Source organism: Musca vetustissima, unplaced genomic scaffold (assembly GCF_032173495.1).
Source record: "Musca vetustissima isolate MV318-11 ecotype Yass unplaced genomic scaffold, APGP_CSIRO_Mvet_v1 utg15782, whole genome shotgun sequence".
Taxonomy (NCBI): domain Eukaryota; kingdom Metazoa; phylum Arthropoda; class Insecta; order Diptera; family Muscidae; genus Musca; species Musca vetustissima.
The window spans coordinates 154,983-179,085 of record NW_026875967.1 but is presented as its reverse complement, the minus strand read 5'-3'; the positions used below and the strand labels follow the sequence as shown (position 1 = coordinate 179,085).

The following is a 24,103-nucleotide window of genomic DNA, read 5'->3' as shown; positions in this document are numbered from 1 at the left end:
TTGAATAATAAATTTTAGAACAAGTGTTGTTGGTTTTTCCTGTTTTTGTAAATATAAAAAAAATCGTTTTTTTAACAGAAAGGAGTCATGTGGTACCAAAAAAAAAAACATAATAAGTATGCCGACATGTTGAAATTCCAACAGTCCTTATTCTCTTCCCTGTATGTGGAAATTTGTTGTGTAAAATAAAAATAAATATTTATAAAAAGTTTTTTTTTTCGTTATGGAAAAGGAAAATTTTCAAGACAAATGTGATATTTATAGTTTGGTATTCCCTGTGTGGGAGGTATGCAGGATATTTTTTACAGAAAAACCACAGGGTGAATGACCAGAAAATCTATCTTTTCTTCTATGGGATTTTGGTGATAACAAATTCCTGTGAAGTATTATGTTCTTAGCCAAATATCGTATTAGGTGTTTGCCTCTTCTTCTTTTTAAAAATTACATTAAATGCCCAAAAGTTAAGAAGTCTTCAAAGATTTTTATCTACTTATGGACTTAATTTTAATTTGATATTTTGCAAGAGGCTTATTTTCTACATTGAATCAATGGGCGGATGAATAATACATAAAGTGTCATCACTAGGCCTTAGAAAAATATTTGTAAAAAATAAACTCCGTGATCCACGCCTTAGACTTGGCTATAGAAAATTAATTTTAAACCAGTAAGGAAAGTAGGAAAGTCGGACTGGACCGACTATATGATACCCTTCACCACATTGGGTATATTCTACATATGTATCCTTACAATTGCATGTCAATGTTCCTTCGAAGGAGCATAATTATGTCTTTCTGCAACCTATGATAAATTTAATTTCATTCGAGCAGATTTAGACCATGGCAAAAATTTATGGAAAACGAGAATTGATACACGCTATTCAGTGTTAAAAATTTCATTTCGAAATACATATGGATGCTATGGCTGCATCTGCACCGTTCTAGACTCAAATCATTACGCTATGCCAAATATAAAGTGACTCTGGTGCACTATTTACCTAAATTCGCGAGAATATATGTGAGCCATATCTAAATCTGAACCGATTTTCACGAATCTTAACGCACATCATTACAGATGCAATTCAGTACGCTATGCTAAATTTCGTGTAAATCGAAGGATATATAGGGACTTTGGTGCAATATTTACCTAAAGTCGGACGAAAATATATATGGGAGCTCTACATAAATCTGAACCAATTTTCAAGAAACTTGACACTCATCATTCTAGACCCAATTCGGTATGTTATGCCAAATTTCGTGCAAATCGAAGGATATGTAGGAACTTTGGTGCACTATTTACCTAAAATCGGACGAAAATATATGTGGGATGTATATCTATATCTAAATCTGAACTGATTTTCACGAAATTTTACACACATTGTTCTAGACTTAATTCAGTACGCCATGCTAAATTTCGTGCAAATCGAAAGATATTTAGGGACTTTGGTGCCCCATTTACCTAAAATCGGACGAAAATATATATGGGAGCTATATCTAAATCTGAACCGATTTTCACGAAATTTAACACACATCGTTCTTGGTTTAATTCAGTAGGCTGTTCCAAGTTTCGTGCAAATCGAAGGATATATAGGGACTTTGGTACACTATTTACCTAAAATCGGACGAAAATATATATGGGAGCTATATCTAAATCTGAACTGATTTTCACGAAATTTAATACACATCTTTCTAGACTTAATTCAGTACGCTGTACCAAATTTCGTGCAAATCGAAAGATATTTAGGAACTTTGGCGCACCATTTACCTTAAATCGGACGAAAATATAAATTGGAGCTATATCTAAATCTGAACCGATTTTCACGAAACTTAGCACTCATCATTCTGGACCCACTTCAGTGCCATATGCCAAATTTCGTGCAAATCGAAAGATATATAGGGACTTTGGTGCCCCATTTACCTTAAATCGGTCGAAGCTATATATGAGAGCTATATCTAAATCTGAACCGATTTTCTTGAATTTCAATAGGGTTCATCCTTGGGCCAAATAAGTGACTTATGCCAAATTTCATTCAATTCGGATCATAAATTCGGCCTGTACTTTGTTTACAATTTAACATGCATAAATCGACTCAGAAAGTGATTCTATGCATATTCTCAAAAGGAACCGTGTGTCTATCTCGTTTCCTTTTGCCCAAAGCCATAATATCCTGTACCACCATGTTGTGAAGGTTGTAAAAATGTGAGGTCAACAGCACCTCTTCATTACATTGACATATTTTTCGAATATTACCAATATTCAGTATAGCCCTTCTAATTACTTGTCCATAGGTTGTCCGTAGGTTGTTTTTGTGATTTTCGGCTTATAATTGTATATCGAATCGAAAAAACACAAAAAATAAGTTTTCGGTCCACTTCATCCTAAAATTATTATCTGATCATCACCGAAAATAATAGGCGTTCTGGTGTCCTTCAGGAGTAAATATATACGCTATAGAATACAAATTTTGTAATTTTTCACACAAAAGTCAGGGTCCATTTGACCCGCTAAATATCCACCGATCTTTATCAAAACTATCATGCTTATTCTTTGGCCCAATCCCTTTCTCCTTGCAAAAATTCGAGATGTTTGAGCCATAATTGCGGCATGTAGAGCGATCATTTCTCAATATACCTGACAACATAGTTGTGTAGGGCATAGAAATCCCAGCCTATTGGTAGCCTCTAGAAAAATATTTTTAAAAATCCAGACCTATTTGTTGGTCTTAAAAAATATTCTTGGACATTTTTTTAATGAAAACATTTTCTTATTTTTTCTTTTCCAGATATTGTGTGGAATTTGAAGTCTTAAGAAGCTCCAAGGCCTGCCATAAACTGCCGCCCTATAATCTCCTGATCGAAGGTATTTATTTAGGTTTTTTAATTATTTTTTTTTTCATTTTATAATATTTCTTTTATCCCTTGTCAGGTGATCGCATTGTGGTACGCTGTGACATGGAGGCCTATATACCCGATTTTATGCCAATGGATGAAATGGTAAATACAACCAGCACCACCAGCACCTCCAAACACAACAACAATCCCTCATATAATAAACAACAAAAATATGAACTGCCCAATACCTCGGCCATTATGGATGAGGAGGAAACGGATATGGATGCTGACAGTGATGAAAATATGATTGAAGATACGAGCAGTAGCAGCAGTAACAGTGATGAGGAACATGATGAATATGATACCGCATCGTTGACCCAAAAATCATCGGCCAGTAGCAATGCCAGTCCATCTACCAGCACCACCATCACCCACAGCAGCAGCAGCGCATCGACAACAACGACAACCCTTTCACCCTATCCACCATTGCAAATACGACAATTCCATTGTCGTGGTGAGGGTCTGCCGGGACGTACAACACGATGGAGTGCCTTGGCAGCACCCTCATGCCGTGGCAAATGGCTAAGATTGACACTCGACACACCCAAGAAATGTACACATCCCCAGTTTGCATTTGTTTAAATTCGCCATTGCCTTCGGAGGGTCCTTCGAAGGTGTTGGCAGGAGGGAAGGAAGGAAATTGAGATAATTATTTAAAACAATTTTTAAATTTTATTTTCAATTTTACCCATCATAATTGAGTTATAAGTAGTATTTAGCATTTAGTTTTGTTTCCTAACCCAGTCCTTATTTATTTCACCTAGATTTTAAGTGAAAAAAAATCGATAAAAAAATTCTGAAAAAATAAATGTTCATAGATATTAAGTCCCACACATCATCATCTGCAGCATTAGCTCTACTCTCAGCAAAAACACGAAATTTCTTCCATCAATAAAAAAAAAACTCATCAAACCAGGTCCCCAGAAGGCGGACTGCCCCAAAACCCCTCACCCACATGACTTCCCTACAGGTCATCCACCTCCCCAGAAAAAAATTAACATACATTTCATTAATTAAGTAACAACAAAAAAAAATACATTATTATATATGATAAATATAAACAACAAGAACAACAACAAGAAATAATAATTGCATTAGATTGTACTTTCTTTAAGAAAAGTATTATAACAACAACAAAAATAAATTAATAAAAAATATATAATTTTAAATATAAAATAAAATAAATAGAATATTGTTGTATAAATTTTCCATGGAGCCAGGGTGGAGGTAAGAAAAAAATTCTTGATTAAATTTTCAATTCAACACCAACAATACTCTACTATTATCCTCAAAATTTTAGGGGGGAACCATAAGGCTTCAGGGCGTTTTACATTACACACAGAAACACAGAAAGCAGAGATGGGAGTATTTTAAGGACATAAAAAATATTTTTTAACCAATGAGCGGAGCAGTACGATACCCTACACAACTACCACAGAACTCTATCTTTCGGCGGATTTTTATTCCGAATCTATATAATATTTCGTGATAGTTGCGCCCTCTTGCCCGCCTAGAGGTCATCAGCACATCTTCCTTACCCTGACATATTTTCCGAATATTACCAATATTCAGTAAAGCCATTCTAATTACTTGTTCATATTTCCATCCAGAGTGGCGTAGAGGATGATAGATACCAAGCAAACGGCTCTAATTGGCTTTACCATGGCGAAGTCCTGGCTTATCTTGGTCCAGGCTATTTCATCTCAATTGTGGATACTGACCTCCGCGCGGTGTCACCTGAGGTAGGTATTTTCATCACCCGTTGAAATAGTGAGCTAATATGTCCGCGAGTTCACCCATAAGAACTATAAAAAAATGGGTTGAGGCGTCGGGCTAGTTGCCCACACTCGGAAAACCCAACCTAAATTTTACCAACGAGTATATGGGAGCTATATCTAAATCTGGACCGATTTTCACGAAACTTGGCAGACATCACTCTAGGCTCAATTCAGTATGTTATGCCAAATTTTGTGCAAATCGAAAGATATTTAGGAACTTTGGTGCACCATTTACATAAAATCGGACGAAAATATATATGGGAGCTATATCTAAATCTGGACCGATTTTCACGAAATTTAGTAGTCATCACTCTAGGCTCAATTCAGTACGTTATGTCAAGTTTCGGGCAAATCGAAAGATATATAGGGACTTTGGTACAACATTTACCTTAAATCGGACAAAAATATATATGGAAACTATATCTAAATCTGAACCGATTTTCACGAAACTTAGCACACATCATTCTAGACCTAATTCAGTAGGCTATACCAAATTTCGTGCAAATCGAAATACATATAAGGACTTTGATACACCATTTACCTTAAATCGGACGAAAATATATATGGGAGCTATATCCAAATGTGAACCGATTTTCAGGAAACTTGACACACATCATTATGGACTTAATTCAGTACTCTATGCCAAATTTCGTGCAAATCGAATGATATATAGGGACTTTGGTGTACTATTTACCTTAAATCGGGCGAAACCATATATGGGAGCTATATGTAAATCTGAACCAATTTTCACGAAACTTTGCAGACATCATTCTAGACCTAATTCAGTAGGCTATACCAAATTTCGTGCAAATCGAATGATATATAGGGACTTTGGTGCACCATTTACCTTAAATCGGACGAACCTATATATGGGCGCTATATCTAAATCTGAACCGATTTTCTCGAAACTTGGCACACATCGTTCTGCACCTAATTCAGTACTCTATGCCAAATTTCATGCAAATCGAATGATATAGAGGGACTTTGGTGCCCCATTTACCTTAAATCGGACGAAAATATATATGGGAGCTATATCTAAATCTGAACCGATTTTTCCCAATTTCAATAGGGTTCGTCCTTGGGCCAAATAAGTGAGCTGTGCCAAATGTCATCCAAATCGGATAAAAAATGCGACCTGTACTTTGTTTACAATTTAACACCAACAGACGGACGGACGGACATGCATAAATCGACTCAGAAAGTGATTCTATGCATATTCTCAAAAGGAACCATGGGTCTATCTCGTTTCCATTTGCCTGTTACAAACATATGTACAAAGACATAATACCCTGTACCATAGTGTGGAGAAGGGCATAAATAGGGGGTTATATGGGGACTACCCTAAAAAGGGGGCGAATATTAATAATTTTTGGTAGAGAGATTTGTTACCATATACGACTACAAAATACCAAATTGCAGCGAATTCGGTTGAAAAACGCGCTCAACAACCCCAAAATACCGAAAATTGGGGGGTACCCTTATATGGGGGATATCCGAAAAAAGGGACCTATATTTATAACTCAAAGTACCTATTAAGAACTCAAAGTACTAAATTACAGCGAATTCGGTGGAAAAATACGATCAAAACCCCCCAAAATACTGAAAATTAGGAGGTACCGTTATATGGGGGCTACCAGAAAAGTGGACCTATATTTATAATTTTTTGTGGAGACATTTAGTTCCCAATATGAACACAATGTACCAAATTTCAGCGAATTCGGTTGGAAAACGCGCTCAAGAACCCTTAAAATGCCGAAAATTGGAGGGTACTGTTAAATGGGAGCTATCGACCGATATACCCCATCTTCGAACTTGACCTGCCAGCAGACAAAAGACAAACATATGCAAAATTTCAGCACCCTATCTCAATTCCTTCAGAAGATAGCGTGATTACAACAGACGGACGGACGGACATGACTAGACTGTCTTAGAATTTTACCCTGATGAAGAATATATATACGTTATAGGGTCGGAAATGAATATTTCGATGAGTTACAAACCGAATGACAAAATTTATATACCCTCCATACTATGGTGGAGGGTATAAAAATGTCAGAATTTTCCGGATTTTCTTAAATATTAAAAAATATTTTTGCAAGCCCTACCTACAGGCGTGGATTTTTATACCCTTCATCACACTGTGCATATGTTTGTAACAGGCAAAAGGAAACGAGATGGACACATGGTTCCTTTTGAGAATATGCATAGAATCATTTTCTAAATCGATTTATACATCTACGTCCGTCCGCCTGTCTGTCTATGTTAAATTTGAAACAATGTACAGGTCGCATTTATAATCCGAGTTGGATCAAATTTGGCACTTGTCACTTATTCGGCCAAAGGACGAACCCTATTGAAATTGGAAAAATCGGTTCAGATTTATATAGCTCCATCCGATTTAAAACAAATGGTGCATCAAAGTCCCTACTTATCTTTCGATTTGCACAAAATTTGGCATAGAGTACTGAATTTGGTCTAGAATGATGTGTGTCAAGTTTCGAGAAAATCGGGTCAGATTTATAGCTCTCATAGCTCTCATATATAGTTTCGACCTATATATCTTTCGATTTGATCGAAGTTTTGCACAGGATACTGAATTGAGTCTAGAATGGTGTGTGCCAAGTTTCGTGAAAATCGGTTCAGATTTAGATATAGCTCCCATATATAGTTTCGTCCGATTTTATGTAAATGGTGCACCAAAGTCCTTATATATACTTCGATTTGCACGAAATTTGGCATAGGATATTAATTGAGTCCAGAATGACATGTGCCAAGTTTCGTGAAAATCGGTTCAGATTTAGACATAGCTCCCATATATAGTTTTGTCCGATTTTATGTAAATGGTGCACCAAAGTCCTGATATATACTTCGATTTGCACGAAATTTGGCATAGTGTACTAAATTAAGCTTAGAATGATGCGTGCTAAGTTTCGTGAAAATCTGTTTAGATTTAAATATAGCTCCCATATAAATCTGCGTCCGATTTAATGTGAATGAGCCACCAAAGTCCCTATATATCATTCGATTTGCACGAAATTTGGCATAGCGTACTGAATTAAGCCTAGAATGGTAAAGTCTGAGTTTCAGGAAAATCGGCTCAGGTTTAGATATAGCTCCCATATATTTATAAATAACTCCCATATGTAGTTTAGTCCGATTTCATGTAAATGGTGCACAAAAGTCCCTATATATCCTTCGATTAGCACGAAATTTGGCATAACGTACTGAATAAAGTCTGGAATGTTGAGTGGTAAGTTTCGGGAAAAACGGGTCAGATTTAGATATAGCTCCTTCATATATTTCCGTCCGATTTAAGGTAAACAGGCCACCAAAGTCTCTATATATCTTTCGATTTGCACGAAATTTGGCACAGCATACAGAATTAAGCCTAGAATGATGTGTGTTAAGTTTCGTGAAAATCGGTTCCGATTTAGATATAGCTCTCATACATATTTTCGTCCGATTTAATGTAAATGGCGCACTAAAGTTCCTTCATATATTTAGATTTGCATGAAATTTGGCATAAAGTTCGGAATTAGGTCCAGAATGATGTGTGCTAAGTTTCGTGAAAATTGGTTCAGATTTAGATTTAGCTCGCATATATATTTTTATCGTTCGTTCAATTTCATGTCAATGTTCCTTCGAGAAGGGGACGTCTGTTAGGATACAGTCGGCTCAGTCCGACTTTACTACTTTCCTTACTGGATAAAAATATGTTTCTAAGGCTTTCAAACAGGCGTGGGATTATTTAAAAATAAATTTCTAATACCTTTCAAATATCCCATCCCTGTTCCCTAATATCCATTTACATGTTAAACAATATTCCCCCTCTCTCTCTCCCCACTATCCATTTCCGTGAACATGGCCCATTGTTTACATGTGTCCATGTAATAAAATTGTATAGTGTGGTTTTAGGCGCTTTTGGAACAAACGGTATTATTTACAATTGTTATGCTGGTAGTGTCATCCACAACGACCAAAACAATGAGAGGACATTGTGTTTTCACTTCAATACTCCCCGCCTCCCTCAACTCCTGCTCCAGCTTCTAAATTCACAATTTTCAAATAACAGTGACAAATATCCACAAAAGACATTCCGGCAAAGCTCCATCCCTCCCTGTCTCCATCCTCCTTCTCTCCCACCGATGTTTTGGGTTTGGACATTTGTTTATTGCCCGCCATTATTAACTCAAGTCTGTTGTCTGTGGTTGTGTTATTTTATAATTGCATAATGTTGTATAATTTATCGTTCAGTTCCCACTCCCACTCCCGCATGGCAATCACTCAGCCAGGATAGAAGTCGTAGTCGTTGGGGAGTAGTCTCCAAGGTATGAGCCAGTATATTCCTGGTAATTTCATTTAAATGCTTAATATGCTTTGGGATAAGTGTCTAAATTCTTTGCAGTTGTTGTTGAGATAATAAAACAAAGACAGAATGAAGAAAGACAAAGAAATTCTTCGAAGTAGCCCGAACTTCTTGGTGGAGGGAATAATTCAATTTAGAGCTAATTTTTAATATAGAACGTCAGGGCATTAAGCGTTAATGTTGACTCTTAATTTTTTTGGGGAAAGGAAAATGATGTTAATTTTCTTTGCGTTGAGCAATGGCGGAATAATTAGATTTCCGAATAAATTCCCAAAGTGTCCGAATGGGTGGAGCCATTAGGTATAGAATGTTTTGGATGGATTTGGATTTTTTTAAATATTTTCCTTAGGCCTACCTAACTTTTATGCCCTATACAACTATGTTGTCAGGGTATTGTAGCTTTGTGCAGCCCCAAAAGTTTGTTACGCCGCGAAATATTAGTCCTAGACCCACTTTTTAATTATACCGATCGTCATATCTCGACTAGCTGGGTCGATCTAGAAATGTGTGTCCGTCCGTCCGTCTGTCCATTATAATTTGTAAACACGATACAGGCCACAGTTATGGGCCAATCTTCACGACATTTTGCATGTAGGACGGGTTTTGGCCAATGAAGACCCCTATTGTTTTTGGTAAAGATCCGCTAATATTTAGGGGGTAAAATGAACCAAAAACTTTATTTTTGTCTGATTTTCTGCTCGGTCCAGAGGGCGCAATTATGGCCCAAAAATTGCGAATTTTTCATGGAGAAGGGACCAAGGAATAAAAATACCTGTTGTGATAAAGATAGACTAATATTTAGCGGGTCAGATGGACCCTGACTTTTGTGTGAAAAAATGACAAAATATGTATTCTATGGCGGACATAGACCCGAGAAGTTGATGGTATATATAAGAGGATACCAATTACATTGTCGTATGTACTCGGATGTGAGAGTTACACTTAAATACTTACAGGTGCATACGTATTCAGATATTATTTAGTAACCCATTACCACCCTATATGGCGAAAATATAGCGCTGATCGCTTTGAAATTTTCCATGAGGATACAGGTATCACCAAGGACAACGCCTATAATTTGCGGTGATGATCAGATAATAATATTGGGATAAAGTGGACCGAAAACTTAATTTTTGTGTTTTTTCGAGTCGATCTGTAGGCCACAATTGAAAGCCGAACATCACAACACAACCCACGGTGAAGGTCAAGAGAGTGCAAATATTGCCCAAGATCAGTATCATATGGTCGGCCCCGTCCGACTATACTGCTCCGCTCACTGATTAGAAATATTTTTTAGGTCTCCACAATTTTTATACCCTCCACCACAATGTGGTACTGGGTATTATGTTTTTGTGCATAGGTTTGTAACAGGCAAAAGGAAACGAGATAGACACATGGTTCCTTTTGAGAATATGCATAGAATCACTTTCTGAAACGATTTATGCATGTCCGTTAGTCCGTATGTCCATGATAAATTGTAAACAAAGTACAGGTCGCATTTTTGATTCGAATTGGATGAAATTTGGCACATATAAAGTCCCTACATATCGTTCGATTTGCATGAAATTTGGCACAGCGTACTGAATTAGATCCAGAATGATGTACTCTTAGTTTCGTGAAAATCGGTTCAGATTTAGATATACCTCCAATATATATTTTCGTCCGAGTTTATGTAAATGGTGCACCAAAGTCCCCATATATCCTTCAATTTGCACGAAATTTAGCAAATTAAGTCTAGAAAGGTGTGTGTTACATTTCGTGAAAATCGATTCAGATTTAAATATATCTCCCATATATAGTTTCGCCCGATTTTAGGTACATAGTCCACTAAAGTCCCTATATATCTTTCGATTTGCATGAAATTTGGCATAGCGTACTGAGTTAAGTCTAGAATGATGTGTGCTGAGTTTCGCGCAAATCGGTTCAGATTTAGATATAGCTCCCATATATATTTTCGTCCGATTTAAGGTAAATGGGGCACCAACATCCCTATATATCCTTCGATTTGCACGAAATTTCGCATAGCGTAGTGAATTAAGTCTAGAATGATGTGTGCAAAGTTTCGTGAAAATCGGTTCAGATTTAGATATAGCTCTCATATATATTTTCGTCCGATTTTATGTAATTGGTGCACCAAAGTCCCTATATATCTTTCGATTTGCACGAAATTTGCCACAACGCAATGAATTAGGTCTAGAATGATGTATGTAAAATTTCGTGAAAATCGGTTCAGATTTAGATATAGGTCCCATAGATATAGGTCCGATTTAAGGTAAATGGGGCACAAAAATCCCTATATATCTTACGATTTTCACGAAATTTGGCATAGGGTACTGAATTATGTCCAGAATGAACTGTGCTAAGTTTCGGGAAATTCGGTTCAGATTTCGATACAGCTCCCATATATATTTTCTTCCGATTTAAGGTAATTGGTGCACCAAAGTCCCTATATATCGTTCGATTTGCACGACATTTGGCATAGCGTACTGAATTGAGCCTGGAATGATGTATGTCAAGTTTAGTGAAAATCGGTCCAGATTTAGATATTTCTCCCATATATATTTTCGTCCGATTTAAGGTAAATGGGGCACCAAAGTCCCTATAGGCTTTTGATTTGCACAAAATTTTGCATAGGGTACTGAATTAGGTCCGGAATGATATGTGCTAAATTTCGTGAAAATCGGTGCAGATTTAGATATAGCTCCCATCAAGGTCGTACGCAGTGGGGCGGCCCGGGGGTCCCGGGCCTACCCCGGAATAAAATTGTTTCACAGTAAGTTTTTGTTCGCAACAGCCAATTTTTTCATTTTGTAAATTTTCGAACTATCACGTATTTAAGTTCGTTCAATTTCGTATCACTGTTCCTTCAAAAACGCGACGTCTGTTAGGATACATATGTAGAATATACCCAAAGTGGTGAAGGGTATCATATAGTCGGCCCAGTCCGACTTTACTACTTTTCTTACTGGTTTAAAAATAATTTTCTAAGGCCTATTTCAAGTCGTGGGTTTTTTAAGATGTAGAGTTTCTATAAAACATTTCTGAAGGCCTACAAATAGGCGTGGAGTTTTTATGAATATTTCTGAAGGCCTTCAAACAGACGAGGAATTTTGAAAAATATATTTCTAGGGCCTACCTACAGGCCTTTTAATATACTCCCAATTTTTTCTAATTCTGTTTTTATACAATTTTCCTTCATCTAATATATTTTTTGCAATTTTTTTTCAAGTATAACAGTTTGTATAACAGTTTTCAAACTGTTATACAAACTTTTATACTACTGAAAAATTGCAGAAAATCATAGAACAGTATTTATATTGCATATAACAGCTTGTATAACAGTTTTAAACTGTTATACAAACTGTTATACTGCTGGAAAAAATTAAAAAATTATTTTTTTTTAATTTTTTAATAAAAAAAATTCCGTTTAATTTCCATAAAATTTATTTCGTATCTTATTTTATTATATAATATTACTTAATGACTATATATTTTACACTTAAACAAATACAATTTTCGTTTCGTTTTATCTTCCCGTTTTTATGATATCTTTTTTTATAAAATTACAAAAACAAAAGGTAAAAATAATAATTAGTTAAACAGTCTCCATAATTGTTTGCGAAATAATTGTTCATACTTTGGCATTTTCTCTCTGTGTTATTTTTCTTTCAATTGGAAGGGCAAGTGGGCGGTTTCTTTTTTTTTTCGGTGAGGAGGTTTTTTCTTATAATCTCGATACACCTTCATTGATATAATAATCGGGATTTTCTTGCATACGATACAGTTTCGCATCAATTAAATGCGTCTCATCGTTCAGTGAATCACAGTCGTTGTTATTTTTCGAATTTAAATTATTTTCAAAACGCACTTTCATATCGAGTTTTTCTGGAGGTTCTACGACATAACGTCCATGGCCATTTAATTTGATCTCTTCTTCATTTTTAAGATTTTGTTTACATTCATATGTGGATGCGGAAGTTTCTTCCTCTTCTTCTTCCTCGTCCATGTCCAACTGGCCCTCCTGCTCCTCGCTGACTTTGTTCAGGGGCGTACCCAAAAAGCTACTGAAAACAATGCCATGCTGATTGGCATACATGGCATAGTCGCTGTCATCGATGTTATAACCCAAACTGACACGCCGAACATCGGTTTTAATCGACAGCAGAGTATTGAAGATTTTACGAAATGATGGACGGTCCTCCGGATCGGTGGACCAGCATTCGGACATTAGCGTGAATCTGGAAAATTAAAAAAAAATGATGGATTTAAAAAACAAAAACATCTAAGGCCCGAAATAGATGCGGATTCCTTTAAATATTTTTTTAAGATCCACAACTAGGCGTGGATTTTTTAAAAATATTTTTTGAAGGCCTTTCTACAGGCGTGGATTTTTTAAAAATATTTTTTGAAGGCCTTTAAAAATATTTTTTGAAGGCCTTCCTACAGGCGTGGATTTTTGAAAATATTTTTTGAAGGCCTTCCTACAGGCGTGGATTTTTTAAAAATATTTTTCGAAGGCCTTCCTACAGGCGTGGATTTTTTAAAAATATTTTTTGAAGGCCTTCCTACAGGCGTGGATTTTTTAAAAATATTTTTTGAAGGCCTTCCTACAGGCGTGGATTTTTTAAAAATATTTTTTGAAGGCCTTCCTACAGGCGTGGATTTTTTTAAATATTTTTTGAAGGCCTTCCTACAGGCGTGGATTTTTTAAAAATATTTTTTAAAGGCCTTCCTACAGGCATGGATTTTTTAAAAATATTTTTTGAAGGCCTTCCTACAGGCGTGGATTTTTTAAAAATATTTTTTGAAGGCCTCAAATTTAAAGCCCTTCTTATAGCAAACTCACAATTTATCTGGACAATTATCCGGCTGCTCCAACCTTCCACCCTCCTTGACAAATGTCAATACCTCGAAATTATTACGTACAGCATAGGGTTGCTGGCCCAGGGTTAAAATTTCCCAACACAACACCCCAAATGCCCAGACATCGGATTGTGTGGTAAATACTCCATCCACTAAACTTTCCGGTGCCATCCATCGTACCGGAACCAAGGCTTCACCCTCTTTGCGATAATAATCACTTTTATAAATATCACGGGCCAGACCGAAATCTCCAATCTTAACCACACGTTTACTGGGCACTCGCGATGAAACCAAACAATTGCGACATGCCAAATCACGATGGACAAAATGCATATCCTCTAAATAGGCCATACCGGTGGCCACATCAATGCACATGGTCATGAGATCCAGCAGCTGCAGAGAGGCAACGGGTTTCTGCAAAGAGAGGGGAGGGAGAATAAAAAATAATCCAGCATTGTATTTTTATTTGAAATCCTACCGTTGAATTTGGTCTCGATTCCCGCAGATAGCTAAGCAAGTCTCCACCCTCCATATGCTCCATTATGATCGATATCGATTCGGTATCACAGCAAACCCCAATCAAACGAACAATATTTTCATGTTTGAAATTGCTCATCAGCTGGGCTTCCTGCAGCAATTCGGCAAATTCACTGGCTCCTTTGCGAAGGGTCTGGAAATAAAAAATTTTTTTTTGAAGAGAGAAAATTATATTTTCTTCGAAATGTGATAGAAACAATGTGTATAACAGTTTTTCAAAACTGTTATACAAGCCTATAATTATTTAAAAATGTGTTTTTAGGTAAAAACAGCTAAATTACGCTGTATAACAGTTTGTATAACAGTTGTTGAAAACTGTTATACAGCCTGAAATAGCAGTTACACAAATCAAATAGTGATTAGAATTGTATTTGTGTAAAAATTAGTGAATTTTTGAGTCTAAAAACATGTATAACAGTCTTCATTAACTGTTATACATACAAAATATGTTTAGAAATATGTATTTATTACAGAAAATCATTCTACGTGCATAAAATTGGAGATAAAAATAAGTTTTATATGTGAAAAATAATATTTTCTCTGTATAACAGTTAGTATAACAGTTTCCTAAAAGTGTTATACAAATTTTAAAAACTGGCTTACATAAAAAATGCATGCTAACAATACATATGTCTGTGACTAAATCAATTTTCATGTAAAAAAATCTTGTATAACAGTTACCAAAAACTGTTATACACAATAAAAATTAACTAGAACAACAGTATCACATATGAAATATAGATCAGATATGTATTTGTATATAAAGAAGTGAATTTTTTGTGTATACAAATATGTATAACAGTTTTCAATAACTGTTATACGCACAAAATATTTTTAGAAATGTATATTTAATGCAGAAAATATTTATGTGGACTTTAAATTGTTGTTAGAAATAATGTTTAAATAAAAAATGGACATTTTCCCTGGATAATAATTAGTATAACAGTTTCCTAAAAGTGTTATACAGTTCCTAAAAACTAGTTAACATACAATATTTATATTAGCAATTCATCTGTATGTGAATAAAGGAAATTTCATGTGTAAAAGCTTGTTATACATACTTTTCCGTGTATAATAGTTAGTATAACAGTTTCCTAAAAGTGTTATACAGTTCTTAAAAACGAGCTGACATGCAATATTTAAATTAGAAAAAAATGTTGATATTATTAATGAATTTTCATGTATAAAAGCATGTATAACAGTTTTCAAAAACTGTTATACACAAGAATTATTGGATAGAAATTTGGTTTTATAACAGAAATTAATGTGGAATACCTATTAGTTTGCTTGGAATTTAAATGTTATGAGAAAAATAATTATTTTCGGTGCACAACAATTCGTATAACAGTTTCAAAAAACTGTTATACAGTTTAAAAATCCCGTAGTTACATACAAAATATTAATTGCAAATCTACTTTTGTATCAATTAATGAATGTTCCAAAGTAGATATAAGGTTATCCGAATAGTGTATAACAGTTACACAATTTTGTATAACAGTCACAAAAATGTGTAGAATACATTTAAAATATATTTGAGATCACTTTGTTACAAAATTTATTCATTTAAGCATACATTTTCTTTGTATAACAGTTTGGAAAATGTGTATAGCAGTTTAAAATTTTGTATAACAGCTTTAAAAATGTGTATAACTGTCACAAAAAATTATATTTATTGTCCTCTTATCACATTTATTTATTTTAGTCAATGTCTTTTTTGTATAAAAGTTCGGAAAATGTGTATAACAGTTTTAAAAATATGTATAACGGCTTAAAAATTGGATATTAGTTTGCAAGAAATATCAGAATATCATATTAATAAATTTAGTCATTTTATGTCTAACTCTTCTTTGTATACTCCATTCAAAAAGGTGTATAACAGTTCAAAAAATTGTGTATAACAGTTTTGAAAAATATTTATGTCTCTTTTAAAATAATATTTAATTATCCTGTTATCAAATTTCTTTATTTTACTCCATGTTTTCTTGGTATAACAGTTTCAAAAATGTGTATAACAGGTTTACAAATGTGTATAACAGTTTTAAAAATGTGTATAACAGTTTAAAAACTTTAATAAACTGTTACGTTATCAATTTCTTTTATATTTGCATTGATTTTCTGTGTATAACAGTATCGAAATTTTGTATAACAGTTTTAAAAATTTATATAACATTTTTAAAAATGCGTATAACCGTTTTAAAAATTTATTAAATTGTTATATTATCAAATTGTATAACAGTTTCCAAAATGTGTATAACAGCTTTAAAAATGTGTATAACAGTTTTAAATCTTTATTAATTCTTTTATATTTGCATTGATTTCCTGTGTATAACGGTTTCGAAATTTTGTATAACCGTTTTAAAAATGCGTATAACGGTTTTAAAACACCAGTTTATTATTCTGTTAACAATTTTTTAATTATTTATACCGATTTTCTGTGTATAACAGTTTCGAAATTTTGTATAACAGTTTTGAAAATGTGTATAACAGTTTAAAACCCACATTTTATAATCCTATTATCAATTTCATTAGTATTTACATTGATTTTCTGGGTATAACAGTTTCGAAATTTTGTATAACAGTTTGGAAAATGTGTATAACAGTTTGAAAACATCATTTAATAATCCTATTATCAACTTCTTTTATATTTTAAGTGGTTTTTCTGTGTATAACAGTTCCAAAATGTTGTATAACAGTTTCGAAATTTTGTATAACAGTTTAAAAAATAAATATATTTCTTCATTTCTTAAATTTTCTCTGAATACCAGTTTTAAATTTTTAAATTTCTGTTTTCTTCTTCTTTTTCGTCCACTTACCTTAATGGCCACCTTTTCGGGCGTCTCATTATCCTCGTGCTTCAGCAACCCCTCATAGACTTCACCAAAGGCACCACTACCCAAAAAATTCAACAATGAAATTTGACTCCAATTAACATGCGGCAGCAGGGCAATGTCAGCATCACTCAATGGCCCGCCTGTGTACATGGTGGCATTGCTGGTCATGGAGAAGGCACGATTCCGATCGAACTGCTGTTGCATGCTCGACACATTGCTCCATATGCTGGGTCGGCTTTTGGCCAATAGTTGTTTGGCTTTCAGGCGGCGTTTGTGTACTAAGGGAGGGGTGGGGTAAAGAATAAATAAGAACTGATGAAATGAATGGGAGGATGGAGTTTTCGGTGACCTACCTTTGCGTATCACAAACAGAATGATGACACAAGTGGCCACAATCACCACCGGTGCCATTATGGCCAATACCAAGGAATTACGCTTTTGCGGTGACACATATGGTTCGAGAACACGTTCACTGTCCTCACTGTAGGCACCCCAACCGTACTCGTGGCTGTGGGCCCTTACCCTAAACATAAGCAGTCGCAGGGTGTGCAGCTGCCGGACGATGCAACTTAGCTCTGTGGTATTGCAGACCACAATCCATTTGTCTTCGATGGGTTGTAGCTCCTCAGCCCAGGGTAATTGGGAAATTACACTAATGCTGGAGGTATAGTTGAGGTAGGAAGCTACTGCCTCACGTCGGCTACGTTTTACAGTGCGGGCCTGCAAGCCTTCAAGGCTGTATTGAAGAGAAGCGGCACCATGCCGCTCTGCCGCATCCCATTGGATTTTAAAGATCTCACCACTTATGTGCTCCAACATTGGACGTCCCGGGCGGCCAGGTACTGTGCCCAAAGTTTCATAGATAAAATGTGTGCTGGGTTCGGTGGGCCAAATATAGGCCTGCTCGGCCTGGGGATATGTTAATTTAAAATAGAATTCATATTTCGTTTTGGGTTCCAAATTGGTAATGGTCACATTGCCGCTGAGGTGGGTGATGTCCACACTAAATGCGGTCTCGTCGGGGTCCTGACTGTGCGGTAGACATTCCAAAATAACTGAACGGTAAGCGATACTACTGGAATTCCAATAGAGAGTCAAATTGCGCGGCTGGGCATCGAGCAGAAGTAATGGTTGTGGTTCGGCATAGGTATTGATGGTCAATTTTTCGGTACTGTTCGTTTCGACCCCGCCGTCAGCATGCACCGAAACCCATAGGGAATATTTCCGTAGAGGCTTCAGATTCCGAAGAATATATTCTCGTTCCTGCAAATCGATGCGATAGCCACGCGAAGCACCCTCTTCCTCAAAGCTTAGGGCATACTCGACCTGGGGAGCATTTAGTTCTTGGGGTTCCTGCCAACTGACATAGACTTCGCTGGGACTGATAACAATGACTGAGAAATTCCTTGGCTGTGTGGGAGTACCGGGATTTGTGAGGACCTTAAATGCAGGATAGTGGGTCTCATTTAGCAGCAATTTTTGTTGATAATAGGAGCTGGCCTTTAGTTGCAGGGTGTAATTGGTGTAGGGCCTCAGATTGGTAATATTTAGTTGGCTGAAATTACCAATTAAATCAAAGGTCTCTGTGTAGGATTTATTGTCCTCCACGGTGAGTTGGTACCTCAAGCCAGGTATGGGTAGGGAGCAGGGGCCAAGGAAATTGTGCTGAGGCAGTTGGAGGTGGATATATCGTTGACCGGTTTCTTGGACAAGTAAGTTCTTCAGGAAATTACTTTGTTCGGCCCCTTTCTTCTTTCCTTCGGCTTCTTCTTTCCCCTCACCCTCCTCCTGATCCTGCTCTCCCTCCTCTTCCTCCTGAGGCCACCTGGCTGGCAGCAAACACTCCTTCCTCGGATAACTTTGATAATTAAAGGCCTTGATGACTTTCACCTCTCGCAATGCAACCGCATAGTCCACCGAATGCTTCCTCCGACTATAAGCCTTTATCGTACGATTATATAGCATATAAATAAATTCCGTATCCCTTTCAAAATCCCGAATCTCAGCCACGTTCGTAAGCGGAATTTTCATCTGGGTCAAAATTTGCCTTTCCACCTCGTATGAATATAATTTGCCATTGGCGCCCAACAGATTTACCGATTCCATATCCCTTAGACCTGAATCTTCGAAGATTTTCTCCAGCGGCGTAGGGGGGAGATTTCTCCATTTCATCTCCATTAAATTTCCCAGGTCGCGGGACTGTAAAATCCCACCACCACCCTCCGTTTCCGGATCATATTCCAACCACAACAACAATTGCGAATAGGGCAAGACCAAAAGATCACGTAAAAGCCGACCATTGCTGAGAGAAAATAAATGTTGACCCTGCATTATTTTACCCTCGTAGAGATTCAGATCCAGCGTGTAAATATCCACCGGATTCTCTATATCTCCCGACAGCTCAGCCCAATAAACTTTGCGTTGAATCCAATCGACGGCCAGAGATAAAACTTCAGCCCGCATGCGAGCCAATTTAAGGGCCGGGGTACCCGGTTGATAGGTCATTAGCTCCACATTTTCATTAACCCATATTAGACGTGCTTCTCCGGGCATCACCACCATATGTTCCACTTCGCTGGAGGTGTGCAGCCATATTTTTGTGGTATTCAAATCCATATCCAATTCGCCAATATATTCCGCCGTGCTGAATAACAACTTCGGCCTCGATTGGGCTTGCGGATTTATGTGATAGCTTACCAGGGCGGATTTCTCACCGCCCTTAGAACGTGCCAGAGAAAATGCCTGTACCTGGAACATATAGGTCTCATCCCTTTGTAAATTATAGAAACGCATTTCATGCGTCGCCAGACCCATATCTTCAACATCCTTGACCTGATACAGCTGATCCTTGTGCCAACAATAGACCTTATAGAATGCCTCCTTTTCCGAGCTGATATTATCCGGGGAGTCCCAGCGTACCAACGCTGTAATATTCATCTCATCCTCCTCCTCCGACAGAGGTTGGGGTACTGCCTCCACAAATACTCGTAAATTTTTCGGTTGCTTGGGATCAGCCGAGGGAGTTCTTAGCAAAGACCATGTTGTGGGACCTTTGGACCACCACGATTCCGGGGTTATGCTAACATTTATCATGTGAGAAGATATTTTCATTTCGGTGATTCTCAGCATAGGTTGGGATACCTCAAAACTCAAAATATCCTCCTGTGCGGAATCCTCCTCTGCCACTGAGGTCAATAGAACCCGATAGACGATTGGTAAATTTTCCGCACTTCCCACAGCCGGCCATTTAATATTGAAATCATCCCAGAAACCTTCAGTTATGCGTATACCCTCACGCTCCACAGCTTCGGGAATCACCAGCTGGTCCATATAACCCATAAAATCATAACGCAAGTTGAGGAAATTAACTCTATCATTGTGTTCCGAGGCCAGGGGTAAATGGATTTCCGACAATTGTTTGGGATATTCTTTGCGCAACACCATGGCCACATTTCCCCGTTCCCCACGGAGCCAAAGGAAGCCCTCTATTTCTTTCAGATACTGTAAACTTTGCTCCCTTACATTCACTTCGGCGGATAATTCCAGATATTCCTCAATTTTCAATAGCTCTACATTGGATCGAAATAGCTTCACCGCCTCTTCTTGGTGCTGAACCAGCCAATATAGCTCATCCGCCATAAAATCATGGGTGAAGCCCATAATACGCTCACCATTGCCATTAACATGATAATATTCCAATTCCTCCGCTTCGAGAGCTCCATTTAGGTAACGCCTCACCAAACGTGAATCGGTATTGTAAAACAAATAACCCTTCCGTGAGTCCACTTTAATTTGTCTGGCCTCAAAAATGGGCAAAATCTCTTTTTTCTCTCCCTGCAAACCGGCTCGGAGGACACAATTTCTCTTCACATCGGACCAATATAGCTTGCCACCACGCCAATCATAATCCAACCAGTAGACATTCTCCGCCCTGAAGCCACATGGGATTTCCGGATGCATTAGATTAAAACATTTCAATTCTCTCGTGTCGGAATTTACATAATACACGGAACTATTAACCTGTACAAAAGTTTGTATATTTTCCTCTCTGAGGCCTTTCAGTTCCACAGTTTCAGCCAATTCGTTGGTCTCATACAAACCCCGCTGGGTAGCCCATAACAAACGATGGTTAGCCATTGGCCAGGTGCGTGTCATCAACTCCTCAGACCATTCACTTGATTCGCTGGACATCCTACCACCCGCTGCCAAAAACATGGCCCTCACCTTAATTCTATATAAATTGTTTGCCTGCAGCCGTTCCACCTCGAAGTATCGCGTTCGAATGCCACGTATATTAAAGGCACTATTACTTGCCACATCCATAATTTCCAATTCGTATTCCCAGCTATGCCAACAGCCGTTAGATTGAAACTGCATTACCATTTCCGGTTCGGACCAACTTATTTTCGCCTTAGTATCTGAAACCACAGCTTGTAAATTGCCCGGACTCTTCAAAGGTCTCGGTATGGGTTGTATTATTTTAGCATCTCGACCAGCAAATAAGGGAATTATTTTCACGATATCCTTCAAATCCGACAAAGCAATAATATCCAACTTCTTATCCTCATCCTGCATAAGGAAATGTGTAGCATTCGTCGCCACAAGGAAATTATTATTCCAATAATAAAATCCCGATATATCTCCTTCGAATTTATATGTTACACGTTCAGGTAATTTCTGGCGATATATTCCATCATAGCTAAGTTCATAGAGCGAACGTTCTTCATCATCGAAGGTATTTAGCAGGAAATGTTCGTAATCATTTGAAAATGTCTGAATTGGTAGGGGACTGGGTATGAATGTGAGGTGTTTTGTGGCCAAATTTATGCGGATCAATTGTCCATTTGTGCTGGTGGCAAATAACCATCCGTTAAGAGGATCAATTTGGATTTTATGAAGAGGAGTTGTTAAATTTTCCGCCAATGTTTCCAGGACAGATCCTTGGTAATCGGTAACAATTATTTGCCAGGTGTCGGGGGAAATCTGAAAAGAAAGAAGGGAAAATTCACTTAGTTACTCAACGGGGATCACATGCGGTAACCAAAGCATTTCGGACACCCGAAGCATTAGGGATTATCGAAGCATTTAGGATCCTCGAAGCATCTGGGATACCTAAGGCATTTGAGATACCCAAAGCATTTTGGATACACGAGGTATTTAGAATACCCAAGGCATTTGGGATACACAAGGCATTAGAGATTCCCAAGGCATTTGGGATACTCAAGGCATTTGGGATACCCAAAGCATTCCGGATACCCGAGGTATTTGGGATACCCAATGCATTTGGGATACCCTAGGCATTTGGGATATCCAAGGTATTTGGGATACCCAAGGTATTTGGGATACCGAAGGCATTTGGGATATCCAAGACATTTGGATACTCAAACGATTTCGGATACCCGAGGTATTTGTGATACCCAAGGCATTTGCGATACCCAAGGCATTTGGAATACTCAAGGAAGTTGGGATTCCCAAGGAATTTGGGATACCCAAGTCATTTAGGATACCCAAGGGATTTGCGATATCCAAGGCCTTTGGGATACTCAAGGCATTTGGGATACCCAAGAAATTTGGGATACCCAAGAAATTTGGGATACCCAAGAAATTTGGGATACCCGAGGTATTTGTGATACCCAAGGCATTTGCGATACCCAAGGCATTTGGAATACTCAAGGAAGTTGGGATTCCCAAGGAATTTGGGATACCCAAGTCATTTGGGATACCCACGGCATTTGCGATATCCAAGGCATTTGGGATACCTAAGGCATTTGAGATACCCAAGACATTTGGGATACCTAAGGCATTTGGGATACCCAAGTCATTTGGATACTCAAACGATTTCGGATACCCAAGGCATTTGTGATACAGAAGGCATTTGGAATACTCAAGAAAGTTGGGATTCCCAAGGAATTTGGGATACCCAAGTCATTTAGGATACCCAAGGCATTTGCGATATCCAAGGCATTTGGGATACTCAAGGCATTTGGGATACCCAAGAAATTTGGGATACCCAAGTCATTTGGGATACCCAAGGCATTTGGGACACCCAAAGCATTTGAGGTACCAAAGGTTTTTGAGCAACTCGAGACATTTCGGATACTCAAAGCATTTAACATACCCACGACATTTGGATACTCAAACGATTTCGGATACCCGAGGTATTTGTGATATCCAAGGCATTTGCGATACCCAAGGCATTTGGAATACTCAAGGAAGTTGGGATTCCCAAGGAATTTGGGATACCCAAGTCATTTAGGATACCCAAGGGATTTGCGATATCCAAGGCCTTTGGGATACTCAAGGCATTTGGGATACCCAAGAAATTTGGGATACCCAAGGCATTTGGGATACCCAAGGCATTTGGGATACCCAAGGCATTTGGGACACCCAAAGCATTTGAGGTACCAAAGGTTTTTGAGCAACTCGAGACATTTCGGATACTCAAAGCATTTAAGATACCCGAGGTATTTGTGATACCCAAGGCATTTGCGATACCCAAGGCATTTGGAATACTCAAGGATGTTGGAATTCCCAAGGAATTTGGGATACCCAAGGAATTTGCGATTTCCAAGGCATTTGGGATACTCATGGCATTTGGGATATCCAAGGCATTTGGGACACCCAAGGCATTAGGGATAGCCGAGGTATTTGGGATACCAACGGCATTTGGGATACTCAAAGCATTTCGGATACCCGAGGAATTTGGGATACCCAAGGCATTTGGGATATCCAAGGTATTTAGGATACCCAAGGTATTTGGGATACCCAAGCCATTTTGGATACCCAAGGCATTTGAGACACCCAACATATTTGGGATACCCAAGGAATTTAGGATACCCA

General features: G+C 37.5%; 2 protein-coding genes across 2 annotated transcripts in view; one reads left to right on the top strand and one right to left on the bottom strand.

Annotated features, from left to right (window-relative positions):
- Positions 1 to 2,779: 2,779 nt before the first annotated feature.
- On the top strand, positions 2,780 to 3,471 carry LOC133338515 (uncharacterized protein DDB_G0271670; the record flags this gene model as incomplete). Its single annotated transcript, XM_061546683.1, has 3 exons — positions 2,780 to 2,856; positions 2,923 to 3,041; positions 3,096 to 3,471. Coding segments are annotated over 3 exons (571 nt in total), but the record flags the coding sequence as incomplete, so codon positions are not given.
- A 9,285-nt stretch (positions 3,472 to 12,756) lies between these two features.
- The window catches only part of LOC133338514 (protein sevenless), a 38,733-nt gene continuing 27,386 nt past the window's right edge, over positions 12,757 to 24,103 (bottom strand). Inside the window, exons 8-12 of the mRNA XM_061546682.1 lie at positions 17,617 to 22,246; positions 17,246 to 17,541; positions 14,374 to 14,565; positions 13,879 to 14,309; positions 12,757 to 13,270 (exon numbers count right to left, since the gene is read on the bottom strand). Coding sequence (XP_061402666.1) covers positions 12,757 to 13,270; positions 13,879 to 14,309; positions 14,374 to 14,565; positions 17,246 to 17,541; positions 17,617 to 22,246 — 6,063 coding nt within the window. The remainder of the gene's footprint in view (positions 13,271 to 13,878; positions 14,310 to 14,373; positions 14,566 to 17,245; positions 17,542 to 17,616; positions 22,247 to 24,103) is intronic.